We start from the raw sequence: 19,459 nt of genomic DNA on the forward strand, positions 1-19,459 counted from the left end.
CGGGTAAATGTTATATGAAGGAGCAACTTGTTCCTTCTTCCTAGGTTTTGGGTCGCTCGTTTCACTCTGAAGAGGATTGGGGCTTATTACTTATATATGTCTCTCTCTATTTCAGTTTATCTCTATATCTCTGCTCTCTCTCTCTCTTTCTCTTTCTGTTCTTCTCTCTCTCTCTCTCTCTCTCTCTCTCTCTCTCTCTCTCTCTCTCTCTCTCTCTTTCTGTATCTCTTCTCTCTCTCTTTCTGTATCTCTTCTCTTTCTCTTACTGTATATAGTCTCTCTGTATGTCTTCTCTCTCTTTCTGTATCTTTCTCTCGGTATCTCTTTCTTTTTGCATTTCTCTCTCTCTCACACACACAAACACACACGCACTCACCGCTCACTCTTGGTCTCCCCGACAGACAACCACGTCAGCGGTGGTCTTCACCTCCAGCGAGAAACACATCCTGGCGGCGGCGGCCATCGTGTGCGGGGTGATGGCAGCTCTCCTCGTAGCCGCCACCGTCCTCTTCTTCCTCCGCCGCCACGCCAAGGCCAAAGCCAAGCTCCTGGGACTCAGCACTCACGACACCGAAGCCTCCAAGGATTACCAGGTAAGACCCTTACCTTAAAGAAACCTCCAAGGATTACCAGGTAAGACCTTCACCTTAAAGAAGCCTCCAAGGATTACCAGGGAACCCCCTCACCTTGAAGAGGCCTCCAAAGATTACAAGGTAAGGAAGGCCCTCGCCTTAAAGGAAGCCTCCATAACTTAATAGGTATGGTTCTCACCTTACGAGGCTTCCGCGCGAACCGCCAGCTCAGTAAACACAGGTAAGCCTGGCTAATGGTTGAGTGGCGTGTTAGACCTTAGGTACAGTACGTCTTAAGAGTAGAAACTTTCCTGGCCTGAGCGTTACAGATGTAGTGTACCTCCACAGTGACAAGGAAAATGGGCTCTGATCATAATAGGCGCCAGATTTACTTAACCCAACCATTAGGATTAAGACCCTTACGACTTGGGCTCTTGAGATTAAGACTATAGGATTTTGACTCATTTGATCAATTACATACCCCCACTCTCTACCATTATTCGTACGATATTGGGATTTTTTTTGTTTACTAGCTCACAGTAGGGAGAGAGAGAGAGAGAGAGAGAGAGAGAGAGAGAGAGAGAGAGAGAGAGAGAGAGAGAGAGACTTTTATTACATCTGTATAGTGAATAAAATACGGGAAGATAATTAAGATGCAAACTCCAGTTAGTATCAATAACATCATTATCAGTACAAAAAAACAAAACACTGCTCCATAATAACTGTGTATTTTTAAGTCATGTTTAACACACACACACACACACACACACACACACACACACACCACTAAGACGTATTTATTATCACTTTACGTACACTGAGTCTGACCAACACTCTAAGTCGCCGATGATAAATCCAGACTTCCGAGACTTTATCACATCATTATTCTTACGAGTAATTAACAGCCAAGCCATCATTACGTGTGAGGGAGGGAGAGATGAATCAGTCAGTAGCCACACATTAATTACCAAGAATCCAATTTCGTCTTTGGACAACAGCCTAATTGTATGATAATAGTTTGAGAACTCGGAAGACGGGCGGCGTGATTGGTCTCCTAGTTTGTGGCGCAGGTCCGTAGGCTGATGGTGGGTAGTGGTGATGGTGGTGGTTGTGGTAGTTGTAGGGGGTGGTGGTGTTTGTGGAGGTGGTAGTAGTGGTGTTGGGGGTAGTGGAAGTGGCTATGGAAGTGATGGAGGTACTGAGAGAGAGACAGAGAGGCGCCGGGAAGCAGAGACCAAGCACACAGGGGCCGCCAGCATTGCTTGCTTTGATGACAGAGTGAGCCATGTATCCCCGCCAATTATTCGATAAGCCAAAGGCAAGACAGGCGCTCGTCAATCCCACACCCGACCAATTATCACTCCTGGTCGACGCATACATACATACATACATACGTACATACATGCATATACATACACAGATACATCACTGAAACATGCATAAACATACGTTGGACTGACCGCCATACAACACATACAAACACTGAAACATACACACACATACAGTACTAAGGCTCGTCCAGGTATATACTGTATATTCATCGCGTTACGCTGGTACATATACTAGCAGACAAGTAAATATAACTTTATTATGTCTCAGTCAAACCCATAGGTACGTTGTCTCCATGTGAAGTTCAGTACGATATATATAGGTAACCGCGACGCTAATAATTTGTCTAATTGTATTTTCATTTTATTTATATATATTTTTTTTTTGTTAGTATTTATTTTTTTTTTATTATCCTCGGTATTACGATTATTATTATTTTTGTTGTTGTTGTTGCTGCTGTTGTTGTTATAATTATCATCATTATTATTATTGTTGTTATCATAATTATACAGTTAAGTTACTGTTATCATTAAAGTTATTATGATTTCAATTGTTATCAGTTATAGCTATAATTAATATGATCTATTTTATTTATTTTTTATTTTTTTACAAACAAAAGTCACAGACACGGCGCTAAAGAACCGACATTGGTGAAACTTGGATGGTGAATTATTATCCCAGTGAGAGAGTTCAGGCCACAATGGTGGGGCTAATGGCGTCAGAAGTGCTCTGAGACTCTAGGTAATAATGAGATATGTTCTGTCGTCACCCAGGTGAGGGGTAAAAATATCTGGTGAACCCCAATAGACAAACATACAGACCCGCGTTGTCCAGATCATCACCATCATCATCATCACCATCATCATCATCTCCGGAATACGCACACTATAATTATGGTCACATCCTTTCTCTGACCATTTCCAATCCGCCCGTGATCTCGCCGAACGCTGCTCACCTGGGGCGGGCGGCGGACCTCAGTGATTTATACAGTATAATATAATATAATATAATATAATATAATATAATATAATATAATATAATATATATAATATATATATATATATATATATATATATATATATATATATATATATATATATATATATATATATATATATATATATATATATATATATATATATATATATATATATATATATATATATATATATATATATATAAAACCATCCCGCCTCACACTTGTGCCACCAATCAACAGGTAGCTAAAAAAAAAGCTCGCTGGGAACCTTTGCCCTGTTTTACCCTCTCGGCACAAGAGCCCTAATTATAATTAAGAGAAGTGGATGTAAATCAGATTTCCAGGTAAGTAATGCAGGTGGTGGATTAATTAGGCTTTATCGTAGTGTTGGGTGGGTGTGCAAGGGGGGGGGTCATTGATTAACCTGTGATCTGCTGCGTGACACCTGTGGCCCACGAGCCTCCCCTCCCCTCCCCCCGCGCCGTTACCTCTTCTGGTTTTACCTTGGTGCTCCCTGTCTGTCTGTCTTGTCTCAGCTTCACTTCACTCCGCCCTGACACTCTCTCTCTCTCTCTCTCTCTCTCTCTCTCTCTCTCTCTGTAACATCTTTATTGCCTGCCTTTTCAAATTTGTATTGCATTAATATATATTTTCTTGCCTTTATTTACTGTTTTGCGTCTGTCTGCCGTGTATCGGCGGTGACTGTGTGTGTGTCTGCTGCGTGTAGATAAGGCTGCGTTTGTCTGCTTTGTGTAAATGATGACTGTGTCTGTGTGCAGTATGTAAACAGTGGCTGCGTCTGTAAGCTGTGTTCACCAGACTATCAACAAACAACTCTGAATCTCGTCACTCGCTCCCTCCCACCTTCCTTCTCTCCCTCCCACCTTCCTTCTCTCCCTCCTTACCCTCCAATTTTTAAATACCCTCAATTTTTTCTAATCAACTTAACCCTATTTTCTAGTGCCCCCTCCCTTCCTCTCTCTCTTTTTCCATCTATCCATCCATCTTCTCTTGTTTCCCAGCTGATGTTTGCTTTGTCTTTTATCAATGTTCCTCCCCTTTTCTCTCCTCTTTTTTTTCTTCATTCTCATTGTCTTCCTTATCTTTTTTGTCCTTTCCGTCTCGTCTTCCCTTTTGTCATTTTCCTTCTCCACCCACTTCAGTTCCAGTTATTTTCTTTTCGCTTTGTCAACAACTTCTTCTTCTTTTTCTTCTTCCTCCTCCTCTTCTCCTTCCTCTTCTCCTTCACAAACCCGTGTTCAGTTGTCGGTCTCCAGGTCTCTTCTCTGTAAAGCAACAAGATAAACATTATGATTTTTTTTGCTCATTGCTCACCTCTTCAACAACCTCACTCGCCAACAACACCCCTCCTCTGGCTGTGACCTCGCCAACAACACCCTCCCTGGCTGTGACCTCGCCAACAACACCCTCCCTGGGCTGTGACCTCGCCAACAACCTCTAGACTCGCCAACACCCTCCCTGGCTGTGACCTCGCCAACAACACCCCTTCCCTGGCTGTGACCTCGCCAACAACACCCTCCCTGGCTGTGACCCCAACAACACCTTCCCCCTAACAACACCTCCCTGGCTGTGACCTCGCCAACAACACCTCCTGGCTGTGACCTCGCCAACAACACCACTCCCTGGTTGTGACCTCGCCAACAACACCCCTCCCTGGCTGTGACCTCGCCAACAACACCCCTCCCTGGCTGTGACCTCGCCAACAACACCCCTCCCTGGCTGTGACCTCGCCAACAACACCACTCCCTGGCTGTGACCTCGCCAACAACACCCTCCCTGGCTGTGACCTCGCCAACAACACCTCCTGGCTGGCCAACAACACTTCTCCCTGGCTGTGACCTCGCCAACAACACCACTCCCTGGCTGTGACCTCGCCAACAACACCACTCCCTGGTTGTGACCTCGCCAACAACACCACTCCCTGGTTGTGACCTCGCCAACAACACCCCTCCCTGGTTGTGACCTCACCAACACACTGTCTTCAGTGCTTCAGTTCACAGGATCATCACACATGGTTCACTTGGTCCCAGTTTATACAACAGGTAACTTACATTTAAGAGAAAAGAAAGAAAACATCAAGGTGTTAATGTGTTGTTATGACCCACTGTCTCTCACTCTCCCCTGCCCTCACACCCGCCCTCTCTTTTTCCTTGTCACTATTTTATTCCCTTCTTTCTTCTCTCTTAAGTCTGCTTTGCTATTCCCTCGGCACTTCACCTTTTCCTCCATTGCGTTTTCTCTACTTGGTGCTATGGTGGTGACTATGTGTAGCAGAGGCTTCCTTTACCGGGTGGCTTCATTCAAGATGTTTCCTTCACTAGGGTTCTTCCTTCACCAGGGGCTTCCTTCACTAGGGTTCTTCCTTCACCAGGGGCTTCCTTCACTAGGGTTCTTCCTTCACCAGGGGCTTCCTTCACTAGGGTTCTTCCTTCACCAGGGGCTTCCTTCACCAGGGGCTTCCTTCATGAGGGAGTGATAACCGTGGTAACATTCTGATATGTTCTTATTACCACCATGCTATGTGTACTATTCCAGATGATACTAAATGTTACATAATGCTTACTTGAGATAAATGCACAGTATATATCAGGTGCCTACAAGAGAGCTCAGGCTCTCAACTGGCTCAGCCATGTTAATATTATGATTTTTATCGACTCTGTATCAGTGTTCTTATGGCTAAATAAACTGTTTCAATATCAGTATATTTCGCCAAGGGCTTCCTCACCCGCATATTAACTTCTTTTCTTCACTGTGGGTTTCTTTCACGATGGGTTCTTTTCACCGTGGGTTTCTTTCACGATGGGTTCTCTTCACCAGGATGCTTCTTTCAGTCTGTTATACCAAGTCCTTCCCAGAGCACATGAATCCACCAACACATCTCCCCACACTTCCCTGTTTTTAACAGATGGGAGGTCGTCGCGACTCTCCCCACCCTCACCCTCACACTCCCACCAACTACAGACCTACCCACACCCCCCCACACCCATCCACCCCACCTCACGACATGAAAACAATAATACGGACTCAGCCGCTCTCGAAGAAGGAGCAAAATTCAACGTAAAACGAACTTCTGTTGATGACAAAAATGTGGAACAATTTGCTCCGTCTCTTCCCGGGAAACACGAGTCGTCTCCAGTGCCGCTGGAGAAGGGAGAAAACGCGGAGAAAGAACCCGGCGAAAAGAAGGCTCAAGGCATTTGGAAAATTTTTTACTCGAGGTCGGTCTTGATGCTTATCGATACCCGGGAAGCGACGGCCCCGAAATTCATTACGACAGCGCAAGTCATTTGTCAAAGGAATCGGACCCGGGTTTCATTTACCGTCGTAAAGATCCTTCTGCCCAGTTTAATCACGACACTGCCACTTTTACACTGTCGGGAGGGAAGGGGAGAGAAAAGAGGAGGTGTGAGGGAGGAAAGGTGGGGTGAGAAAGAATGATGTGGATGTAGGAGAGAGGGACGTGGAGGGCTGGAGAGGGATGAGTAAGTAAGTAGTAAGGCTGGAGGAGAGGGATATAAGGGGATGGAATTAGGAGAAAGAGAGGGGGGCGGTAAAGAGGGAAGGGTGTGGAAGTTGGGGACGAGAGAGAGGATGAAGAAATAAGGAGACGATAGGGAGGAAAGACAAGAGATATGGAGTTTGTAGGGAAGTGTGTGTGAGACCAGGGAGTGTGTGGGAGACCAGGGGGTGTGTGGGAGACCATGGGGGGTGGGAGACCAGGGGTGTGGGAGACCAGGGGTGTGGGAGACCAGGGGTGGGAGACCCAGTGTGGGAGACCAGGGGTGTGGGAGACCAGGAGGTGGGAGACCAGGGGGTGTGGGAGACCAGGGGTGTGGGAGCTAAAAGGCACAATAGTGAGTAGTAGTTGGTGAGATCAAGAAGAGAGAGAGAGGAGGTAGGGGGAAGGGAGGGAGAGATGGAGGTAAGAGCGGAGGAGGTAGGGATGGAGGTAAGAGCGGAGGGAGGGATGGAGGTAAGAGGGAGGGGACTTACAATATGGAGGGGAGAAAGGAGCACGCCTGGGGGATGGGGACCAACTGCACTCATCTACTGGGGGGTACCACCTACTGGGATCTTTGATCTCCTGTACTCAATACCCATCTCCTGTACTACCCTCCTGTACCACCATCTGCATCACTGTCATCATCCCTGTACCACCACCCACTGTACCACCATCGACTGTACCACCACCACCATCCTGTACTGCACATCCCCACCACCACCACTGTACTACCACTCCTGTACACCACCTGCACTACCACCACACCCACTGCACCATCACCCCTGCACCACCATCTCTGTACCATCTCCTGTACCACCATCTCCTGTACCACCATCCCCACCACCCACCATCTCCAGCACTGCACTCACCATCCTGCACCATCAACTGTACCACCATCCCTGTACCACCATCTCCCCTGCACTGCACCACCCAACACCCACTGCACCACCACCATCTACTGTACCACTCCTGTACTCACCTGCACCAATCCACTGTACCACCATCCTGTCCCCTGTACTCACCATCTCCTGTACCACCCACTGTACTGCCACATCCCTGTACCACCATCCCCTGCACCACCATCCTGTACCACCATCTCCTGTACCACCACCCACTCATCTTACCCATACCACACTGTACTACCACCACACTGTACTGCACCACCATCTCCTGCACCACCATCCTCCTGTCCACTCACCACCCACTGTACCACCACCTGTACCACCATCCACTGTACTCCACCACCCACTGCACCACCATCTCCGTACCACCACCCCACTGTACTGCCATCCACTGTACCACCACCTGTGTACTATCATCTCCTGTACTACCATCTCCTGTACTACCATCTCCTGTACTACCACCTACTGTACTATCATCTCCTGTACTACCATCTCCTGTACTACCACCTACTGTACTACCATCTCCTGTACTACCATCTCCTGTACTACCACCTACTGTACTACCATCTCCTGTACTATCATCTCCTGTACTACCACCTACTGTACTATCATCTCCTGTACTACCACCTACTGTACTACAACACACACGGTATACTCGTAATATAATATCAGTACATGTACTGTATCCACTGAATACTGCCCACTATAATAGTTATTAATGTAGTTGTAATCGCTCATAGGAGCGAGTTTGGTTTGTGGAGGACAATAAGACCCTTGTCGTTGACGCGATGAGTATAATTCGGTCAAAACCTGTTGAATGCAATTCACATATAACAACTGCTGGTACATCAGGACACAGTTTGAACAATACGATCAATATACAGTACATAATTACACTTATTAAAGTTATCTAGAGTTCTCAGAGGATTCAACAGTTCACAATCACACTCACGTTTTCGGGTCAAGGGTTAGACCAACGAGAACAAATATAATGTCCTGCGGGAAACTGTTGTGGGCGAGAATCCAGATGTTGCCTTTACAGTAGACGGCGATAGACTGTCCCTCAGGCAGTCACACAGCTGCTACCAGCTCCATCTCGCTTATTAAGCTATTCTGAGTTGTAATCAGTTTCTTCACTTAACATGTGGCCGGCACGCACAATTTGTGCGTGGCGATAACAGAAGTAATGAAGCAAAAGTTGCAGTAATGGTTTAGTTCTCTTACCATCACCATTACAGCCCACGCTTTGATGACAAAGAGTGTGTGTGTGTGTGTGTGTGTGTGTGTGTGTGTGTGTGTGTGTGTGTGTGTGTGTGTGTGTGTGTGCGCGCGTGTGCGTGTGTGCTTGTGCCTGCTCGTGTCCGTATCCCACTCCTGCCTCCATTTTCATGCAACATCACAGAGATTGATGTAAATCTAACAGTACAGTACTTAATTATTTCAGCGTAGAAGCTCTGTACGGTAGTGTTATGCATACTGTCTTGGCTACCTGGTCTAGGAATACCATAATGTCTTCTGAGTTGAGGTTCGGTTCAGTCTCCTCTTTTCGATATCTCTCTCAGGGAATATGTCCGCTGGTGTTGGTGTTTACGTTGCTACATGATCACCGTCTCCCGAGTCTTCATGTCGCCTCTGCTACAGGAGGACTCTGGGGTGAGGATGCATTTCCCATGAGCTGGAGCATTTGGAGACTATAGTGGTACTTCCTGCCTCTCTTGTCTACCTTGGTTTAGTATACGGAGTTGTTCAGGCCCGACTTAAGTTATTAATGGAGTTTGATCCTGAAATCCCAATTTATAAGAAAGTTCGGGGTCAAGCAACTCGGTATCCCTCTCCCCTTCCTTCCCTCCCTCTGTGGGTCGGAAGGGAGAGTGATATGATGATATGATCCTTGTGGCGTCATATTGTAACCAACGTAAAACAAGGGTGAGTTAGGACTGGTAATGGTCGGCAGTAGGAACTCTCAGCCTTCTCGCTGTTCCGGTACATCCGTGACTGGTGTTTGTTTGTTTCTTTGATTTTATTGTTCTTTTCTCGAGAGGGGGATCCTGTATAAAGGTGGAGGATAGTCTCAACTTCGAGATCATTCGACTTTCCCCTAGACTTGCTGGCTATACAGAATTGTTCGATTCTGTCTGTTATGAAACGTGGTTTTAGGACGAAATCCTCATTTTGGGGTCAACTTTAGAAGAGCCATAATAGTCACTGATATATTCACCTAAATGGATTCATGATTTTATTTCTATTAAAAAGTTTTCACATGTGTTAAGTCTAATTTTTTATTTATATTTTTATCACATCTGCCATATGAGAAACACTTGTCGAGTGTTTAATTCCCTAACTATGTGAGGGGTAAAGGCCGTGGACTTCCACAAGTACACTCATGAAACATTTGTGCTTTGATTCATCGCTGGATTTCTGACATTCTTTTAATTTTCGGTTAACTTCACTACTGTGGTCAGCTTTGATCACCCACCACTTGATGCGGCCCCGGGAGGCTCTCTGACACACCCGCTACATATTATTATATTGTAGTCCGAGTATAGAACTGTCTCCCCTTAGACATATTATGTTACTTCCATGATCTAACACCCTCACCATCACCCTCACCATCACCCTCACCATCACCCTCACCATCACCCTCACCATTACCATCACTCACTAATACACTCCCCATCACACTAATACCTTCACCATCACTCATTGATACACTCTGCACCATCCTCACCATCACACTCCTCATTAAAAGATACTTTTCTACCCGTCTAACACCTTCTATCATCCCCTGCACACCAGTGCCTCAGATGGTGCCACTGCTAACACCTGCTGTATTTTCGTCCCGTAAAAAATAATAATAATAAAGCTGTTCCATATTTAACGTTGAAACTTACATATCATCAAGGTGTGTGTGTGTGTGTGTGTGTGTGTGTGTGTGTGTGTGTGTGTGAGATAGTTACTTATTACGGATGAGTCACCATTATATTATAATTTCTTCCATCTATGTTCATATTCGTGTCTGTACAACTGTAATCACCTCATCCTTCACACATACATACATGCAAGTAAATCACTGTAGGTGCGCGTGATCCAGGTATATGCTGATAACCACAAGGAAATTCATTAATTCACATCTTCAGGGGTGAGTACAGACTCACTCCTGAAGATGTGAATTACACGAAAGCGCTTGGGAACTTCGTGTTTTCTTTTTCCTTGTGGTTATCAGCACATACATACATACATACATACTTACATACATACATACATACATACATACATACATACATACATACATACATACATACTTACATACATATATACATACATACATACATACATACATACATACATACATACATACATACACCCAGGCAGCAGACATAGAGAGCAGGTAACTCGACTACTGTAAGCATGGTGTTAAATTTCCCTGTGTGAATTAAATGTGTTTACGGGAAAGGGCGTAAAATCCTCAGGAGTCGGCTAGGATGACACGGGGTCAGTCTGTCGGGGAGGGGGGAGGGGGTGGACTCATCACCTCACCCACCCCTCTCACCACACTCACCTGCCCCTCTCATCACACTAACCTACACTCCCTTCATCACCTAACCCCCCCCAACCCACAGTCATCCGTTTTATCCTCTATTTTTTCATCTCTTCTACGTAATAATTTTCCCTGAAGTCATTAGTCTGAGGTCCAACACACACACACACACACTTGGTTCACCTGGCTTGGGTTTAGGTACTGAATAATTCATCTCTAAATCAGTGATAATGGAGTTCGCCGAGGTGGAGACGAGGTAGGAACTATTTCAGCTTATATTGAAGAAGCAAATACAAATAAATAATAAACAAAATAAGAAAACGTGTGTGTGTGTGTGTGTGTGTGTGTGTGTGTGTGTGTCCAGTTAAACTGAAATTCTTTACGCTGATAGATCTTCACTTGTTTATGAATCGTCCACTGTATAGGATATTTCAGGAGTATTTATTATACACGGTAATTCAACAACGTAGTTTATTCCACACAGTGTAAAGCTGTTACAGTACATACTGCACTGTCAACAATCTACAATAGTTATTTACAGGATTTACAACGATGGTAATACGGTTGATTTTTTATTTATTTTATCCGAGAACCCTAAATAATTCCCATTCATGAAAATAAATAGAAAATATCTTGTCATCGACTGGTTCAAAACGTGCACACTGATAGACCTTGACCTGTAAGTGTTTCCTCGACTCCACATATTTTTTTGGGGAGAGATTTTGGAAAAATCTGAAAAAAATGGCAAAATTTATTTGAGAGTAAAAAGGGTCCAAAACATGAAAAGTTAATCACTGCGCAAATTGGCAAAACTTTTACATTTAATAAATTTTAAATTTGTCTGCAATTAAGACTCTTGTAACAAATGGCAAAGGCCGCATGTTACTATAAAAGTTACTTAGAGAATGAGGAAATAGTTTAAGAATTAAATCATATATGTAAACATAATTGACAGAATTTAAAGCTTTCAAGTTTTTGCTAATTTTTACAAGTTTTCCGATGATGAAACTATATTTTGGATGATTAGTCTTATGGAAGAGGTCAGCCAAAGGTGAGTCATGTATGAAAAACATAAAATTTGAATTTTCAGTTCTCACTGGATGTTATAATGATGGTGTTTGTCACTCGCCACTACGTCTCTTGTACGTAAGTCTCACACAGTATATGGTTCAGTTGTGTGGTCAGGTCAACAGGTTGTATCCTTGCTCTTCATCCATGGTATCCAGAATTTAAAAAAATATTTACCCCATCCAGTCAAGTTTCCTTTCATAAATGTGTCTTGTTTTATAAATAATTAGTTAATAAGCCTACACACATGACTTAATGTCACATTTCTCGGCAGAAACAAACCGCTGCCAATGTAACTTTCTCTTTTCCGACGGTCAGGGATATTGTTTACATATACTTCCTCAAGCACTTGGATGTTTTCCCCATAAACATTACCTCTTACATCCTCCAACACCGTGCGACACAAAGGGCCTACACGTAACCACGCCCGCCACCCCCATCGACCTCTTGCATGTCATCACCAGTGTTGTCCCTCCGCCTCTCCCCTCATGGTCCGTAGCCAAGTGGATCTCGCTCTCCCTCTCCTCCTTGTTCCCCGGGTGTTCACCTCACAGCTTCCCTTATTATTCTCTCAGGTTGAACACGAAGAATGTGTCCCAACCATCACCACCGGTCCCTCATCAGCCACTCATCAACGTACGGTACGTTAGCAGTTTCCCGCATGATCTCATTTCTGACAACACCCTGCCATCTTATTCTCAGTGTTCTCCTGAGTGCTTCGTTTTCCAGTGTTCGAAACCATCTGGATATAGTTTCATCTTCGTGCCATGATTCTCTTCTATAAACCAGAACAGACCTTCACCATTGACGTGTTAAGGTTCATTCTGGTTTGGATTGCCAACCTATACTGTATGTGATTTCCAAACCTTAGCAACAAACGCATATACGCAACACACGAAAGATATATTCTCACAAATGTAATGAAACTTAGAGATATTTCTCCAGGTTTGTTGATGTTTTCTTGCTCATGAACATTTGCCCACTCAATGGATATGTTCCCGGAGATATTTCCTAATCATAGCGGCTTTCTCGCACCCAGTGAATATTTCCCCCGCACTCATACATTTTTTCCCGGGATTCTTCAGTATTCTTTTTCCACGCTCATGAATAATTTCCCCCACAGTCAAGAAAGTTTTCCCTCGGCTAATTCCATATTCAGAGACATTTACGCCTTCACTGATGTTTTTCCCACACAAATATTTTCCTAATTCATTGATATATTCACACGCTTCAGGCATTTTCCCGCGCTTTTGAATATTTTCCCATGCAACAACTTTCGTATTCAGATAATCTTCCCACACATATATCTTCCTCCTCAAATATTTGTCCAACGCTTGTGAACAATCTACCACACTTATAAAGACTGCCCCACGCTTGTGAACAATCTACCACACTTATAAAGACTGTTTACCCCACGCTTGTGAACAATCTACCACACTTATAAAGACTGTTTACCCCACGCTTGTGAACAATCTACCACACTTATAAAGACTGTTTGCCCCACGCTTGTGAACAATCTACCACACTTATAAAGACTGTTTGCCCCACGCTTGTGAACAGTCTACCACACTTATAAAGACTGTTTACCCCACGCTTGTGAACAATCTACCACACTTATATAAACTGTTTGCCCCACGCTTGTGAACAATCTACCACACTTATAAAGACTGTTTGCCCCAAGCTTGTGAATGAACTTCGCACTCTCACGCCAAGGTATTTCCCCTCCTCCAGGAACTATGTCGCGGGATAATGGCAGGGAAGGCAGGAGAAGGAGGTAAGAGCGAGCCCCCGTCCACCCAGGCCCCGAGCCAGAGGATGCCCAGCCTATCCAGGGATCTTGACAACGGCAATAACTCCCCGTCCTCCAGGTCATCTACTAGTTCATGGTCAGTGTCTCTCTCTCTCTCTCTCTCTCTCTCTCTCTCTCTCTCTCTCTCTCTCTCTTTTCGGTCCTTATTCTCGTGTCTGTCCATGTTCTCTCACCTTTTTCGTCTCTCCTTTCTCTTCTTTGTCTCTCTGTGATCTGTCTTCAGTGTGAGTTTACTTCATGTATTTACGTCTATGTCTTCAGTATAATTCAGTTCCCTAGTGTATTACCTATCATGTCAGTATATTTTAATTAGTCTATAATTTAACTCTCTTTTTTTCTAAGACGATGGTTTAAACTATCCTTCTTAAAGAGTTAAACCGTCGACTTCAAAGGGTTAAACCCGTCCTTGGTGAGTTAAAACGTCGACATCAACTGGTAAAAACGTTGACTCTAGTGTGTTAAACTGTCGTCTTCCTAGGGTTAAATTGTCAGCCTCAAAGGATATATCTGTCAGTCTTAAAAGGGTTAAACTATCTAACTGAAGTTTATTACATGAAGTCTTTAAAAAAATGCTAAGTCAGTATTAGGTAACAACAGTCCAGGGTGCGTCTCTCAATACAATTTTGCGGGAACCGGTTTGCTCAAAGTTTGTTTTTCCAAAATATACAACAGCTTTCTTACACACAAGGCCGACTTGTCTTAGTACGCCCTCGCTGTGTTGCACCGTCCATCTCAGAAAACAGACAAACTTTCCGAAAATCGTTTTGCTGGATTAAGTTAGGTCAGACTGGTTTAATTAGATCTGGTTATGTTAAATTTGGTATGGTGGGTTAGGTTAAGTTTGCTTTGATTTTTGTTCTAATGGGTTATGCTAGGTCAAATTTGGATAAGTTTGGCCCAGTCGGTTATTTCAGGTTAAACACTAGGTTAAGTTAGGCCTGGTGGGTTGAAGTCGGTTGTCATAAATGGTTACCGTGTTTCGTACTCGGGCAGCTCACACTCGGCTGCTTGGCACTACTGATCTGAGAGCCGCACCAGGACCGGTAACCTTAAAACTAACCCTGTTTGTATTGGTCTGCCCATTGTGTAGTGTTATATTCGTGAAGGCTGTGTGTATAGGTCTGCTCCTTGCATAATACCCTACCATCTACTGAAACAGGTGAGGAGCTTGGGTAGATACCATTAATGTGTGTGTGTGTGTAAACTTGCCCCCTCAAGCACAGGTTTACCCTCACAAGTCCCACATTCGTTACAAGTCGTCACATAAAGTGGATAAAAAAAGAAACATTCTGGACGGAAGAGACATCATCTCGTGAAAAATCTAAACGAGAACACAACAGTCCCGCTGGTGAAAAACTCTCCTTTAACGGTGAGGCCGGGCGACACCTTCCGCTTTAACTACCTACCACCGCCGCCACCGCCGACCAACAGCTGAGCACCGACGCAAGGTGTAAACTACGTCATCGCGCGATAACTAATGAATGTTTACGCCGTTCTAAGCATTGATAGGTGTAAGGGAGATGGTCACGTTCACATCAGCGATGCGAAAAACGCCTTTCATTTCTCTTAAGTTCAGAAGTACACCCGTTTGATTTGGTCCATATTTATACAAAACACAACAAACTATCATAATATTTATCAGTTGCATATTGATTTTATATCGGTCTGAAGTATCACTGAATGGCGACGAAACGGAAGATGCAGTCTTTATTATACAAGACGCTCACACTGGCATGTTTATTTCAGTTGTAGCTCTACCGGTTATTATTAGTTTACCAGCTAGCTGTGTGTGTGTGTTAGGAAGGCAACAAGTCTCACCCATCACCAAAAATTGCTTTCATAATTTTAGGCATGGATAAGTATCCCGGTTACAGCGACGGTAATGACAACACCAGTCCCAAGTATCTACTTTTGGTGAAGTTTTTCTCCTAACTGGTAAGGTGGAGCAGTATAACTTACCCCACAACACGAGGATGGCGGACAAAACGGCGTCGAGATTAAATTTAATAAACTGTAACTAAGTGAACTTTTATCCCCATTTAGAAGAACAAATACTTATAAACCCTTGAGAATACCGGCTTGTCAGTTCCACTCATCACTAACTATTACCTCAACCAGAGCCCGGGATTTTTAAGATCATTATACCCGAATTTTTGTTGTAAGTGAATATGTAAAAACACATCTAACTGGTTGACAAAATGACCATTCAAAATAACATCAAAATTACATTGATTTTACGTCATTAGACACATGCTGTAGGTTCACTTAACACCAGTTAGAAGTGAATAATTTAAGTGTATTAAGAGTGTAAATCTAGACCTAGAATTATGACATCTAGCGTCACAACCAAAAGCAAACGACGGCATTAATCATATCTGTCAGAGTAAGCGTTCATAAGTGAGTCGAGTTATGCTTTATGCAGTAACTGGCACAAACATCCTTGTCACCCTGACGTCTCCCGCTCACCCATGGCTCACTGTAGGCTAATGTTATCAAATTATTCAGAGTCAAATATCAATGCCTGGAGATTTTATTCAATTACTGATAAGTTACAGTTTATTCCAAGCAGTTTGTGAACAATTAGATTCCTCAGTGTGTGTGTGTGTGTGTGTGTGTCAACAGGTGATTGTTGGATGTTTCCCTGGCGCCACATGTAATTAACGACACACACACACACACACACACACACACACACACACACACACACACACACACTATGAGCTATACACTATACACACATCTCAGTCATCTGGTTACAAATTTAATTACCGGCGTTATGTTAGGGTTCTCTTCTGCACCCGGAAAAAAAAATGTGCCAACACTACCCCGCCATCATAGTTACGTCAATGATGTAAATATATGACTTGTTGGCAACTGTGGCAACTTATCTGCAGGTCCCACATCACTGTAGTTCCTCATCACCGCAACTAATATCGACCATTACTTAACCCCGTTTGTCTTATTCGTTAGAACAATCCCCACAGGACTTTAATTAATATTTCATCTCCGTCTGGGTTTTGTATAATAAATATATGTTGCAAGATGATATGTAGGACAAGTTGTAATTAACAGACGTGCGAGAGTGATTCGTACGCGCTGACGGATGAGAGGGGGGAGGGGGGGGCAGTGAGGCATGGCAGAGGGGCGGGAGGAGCTCAGTCCATGATACTGTTGGTGGTGTTGGTCGTCGCTACGCTCTTACTCTTGTCATTTTTTAACTGTTAATTGATATCATCTCATTGGAAAACTAAAATTCGGTTTCGCAGTGTCTTAAAAGAGAGCGTTGTTTCTGATCTTGTCGTTCGAAACCTGTATCGAGCTTACAAGTGTCTCAAAGGAGATTTCAGCAATACTCTATTCTGTCTGTTAAGGATACATCTTACGCGCGGTTTCAAAGTGTCGACTGATAACTGAAACAAGATCCGGGAACTGAGAGTGATTCTTCAAAGCGCTACTTAACAGATCTGGACCCGAGTTCCTTGCTCTATCGACATCAATATGGATTCATTCTACCAGGGTGTGGAACAAAACCCTATATACAAGTTAATACCAACACTCCATTAAGAGAATGACTACTCTCTCATGGACTTTTTTCTCTCCAGTTTTATTTAAGAAACAAATCTGTGTTACTCGATTAAGATCTAATATGAGTAAGTGAGTTGTATATATTACTGCCATAAGACCGTCTAAGACAACACTGCTGCTAAGTCAAGTCCAGATACCATCCTCACAGTCCCCGGTAGAGGTACAGATGAAGGTAATAAAAATTCACCCTTTGGTAGTTTCCACATTGTCGTAGTATGATAAAGCCTTATTGCCTGAACCTATAGGAGAAATGTACTGGTGACGCCTTAACCTGTGATAGAAGTGTACCAAAAAGAGCAGCTTAGTAGTATTGTATAACACTAATACATAATATATGCAGTAAATGTATGCGGGTACTGAGGCAGGGAGCGGCTTTCAACATTGACAGTATCTTGGTCTTGTGACGTGAGGTACTTACCCCCCTCCCACACCAGTGTTTTGTCTCACTACTGACTGGGGTATAGTAAGGTGAGGTACTTAGCCCCCTCATCAGCTTTTTGTCTCACTTAAAATTCTGACAAACAAGAGAGAGTGAGTCACGGAACACCATTCTGTTACGATTATATTTTTCCTTTGAAGTTTCTCATTTGTTTTTCATTGCTTTTCAATCATATTGTTTTAGTTGTCATTTTATTGTAATATATTTTTATTCGTTTAATTTATTTTTATTTGTAGTATATACGAGTATATTGTTAATTTTAAACTTAATGAATTATATAATATGCTTTTCGTTTTGATTATAATATGGTATAGTGTTTCCCTTTATTTTCCTTAATTATTTAATTTAACTGAAAGGACAAGACGTGGACTAGGAGGAACTCGCAGAACAACCGAACTAAATACGATTCTACAACCTTACGTCTTGCACAGTACTGGTTGCCGCGGGAAAGAAAATGGTACATAGGAAGCAAGATAATGTTTAGATAAAATGGAATACACGCGAGGACGAACAGACTACCATGTTCCCTAATATCCGGCTGATAATCATGGGATAAGGCGTAGGTTCACTTAAATGCGGATACTGCTAGCCCTAGATCACATTATCCGCTCGATGATGTGCGGATAAGGCGGGGGGGGGGTAAGGATGGGGGTGGGGTGGGGGGTTGGGAGTTAATGTGAGTATTCTAGTTCAGTATTTTTTTTGCTGAGGAGGTGAGGGGGGAGAGGAACACTATAATGAAAATTATTTATTTTTCTGTTTATGTTCAAACATAAATCCTCATTGCCCGGCGGCCATGATAAACACAATTAACCTAACGGTAGGGCGTACACAAATAAATTGCTGGCACAAACGGCCTCACTAACTAGTTTGTCGACGAGATACAACTTTCCACAAAACAACGACGAGATGAATTTAATTCATATAAAACTGGGTAAGTGGATAAGATTATTAAATGATTAAAACAAAAAATATGTGAGATATCTCTCTCCCTCTCTCTCTAACATCCTTCAGCACTTCGTTTCTCTTTATTTCTCCTGTTGTCTCACTTTGTTTTACACACACACACACACACATACTGTATATATATATATATATATATATATATATATATATATATATATATATATATATATATATATATATATATATATATATATATATATATATATATATAATATACTATAGTGCGCGTGATCTATATATATGCTGATAACTACATCGAAACATGGTTTAAACTCGTTCGTGTATTTCACATCTTCAGGGGTGAGTACGGTGTACTTGCCGCTGAAATTAATGAAAATACAAGTCACTGAACTTCATTTGTTTCCTAGTTATCTTATATATATATATATATATATATATATATATATATATATATATATATATATATATATATACTCTTTTTTTATATCTGCATTAAGTTTCTCTATCTTTCCATCCTGGATGCAACTCTGTCACTAACGCGAAAAAAAATAACACGCACGCCACAGGATATGGCCGCCACCTGCTGCTAATTAATATTACAACCTGTATATCCACTGATACCTACCTGGGCTCAGATTCTCACGTCCTTCTTATTTTCCCCATAATATGGCTATATATGAGGTTTATTGGAGCTCTGGTACAGAGACGGATTATTAAAGCTGCTTTCGTTAATTTTTTTCATGAACTAGAAATATGTGAAAAGTACTTGCCTGGCTCACTAAAGGGG

At 42.9% G+C, this 19,459-nt stretch overlaps 1 protein-coding gene across 3 annotated transcripts in view; it reads left to right on the forward strand.

The window, feature by feature from the left end:
• The first annotated feature begins 361 nt into the window (after window positions 1-361).
• LOC121877395 (receptor-type tyrosine-protein phosphatase N2-like) overlaps window positions 362-19,459 on the forward strand; it is a 38,425-nt gene continuing 19,327 nt past the window's right edge. The window contains exons 1-3 of one of the 3 annotated variants that reach the window (XM_042383145.1): window positions 362-593; window positions 12,487-12,552; window positions 13,643-13,797. In XM_042383145.1, coding sequence (XP_042239079.1) covers window positions 477-593; window positions 12,487-12,552; window positions 13,643-13,797 — 338 coding nt within the window. In that variant the 5' untranslated portion in view covers window positions 362-476. Of the gene's footprint in view, window positions 594-658; window positions 674-12,486; window positions 12,553-13,642; window positions 13,798-19,459 lie in introns of those variants that run through there. The other 2 variants (XM_042383158.1, XM_042383151.1) reach the window with 2 other exon arrangements.

Source organism: Homarus americanus, unplaced genomic scaffold (genome assembly GCF_018991925.1).
Source record: "Homarus americanus isolate GMGI-L3 unplaced genomic scaffold, GMGI_Hamer_2.0 scaffold33468, whole genome shotgun sequence".
Taxonomy (NCBI): domain Eukaryota; kingdom Metazoa; phylum Arthropoda; class Malacostraca; order Decapoda; family Nephropidae; genus Homarus; species Homarus americanus.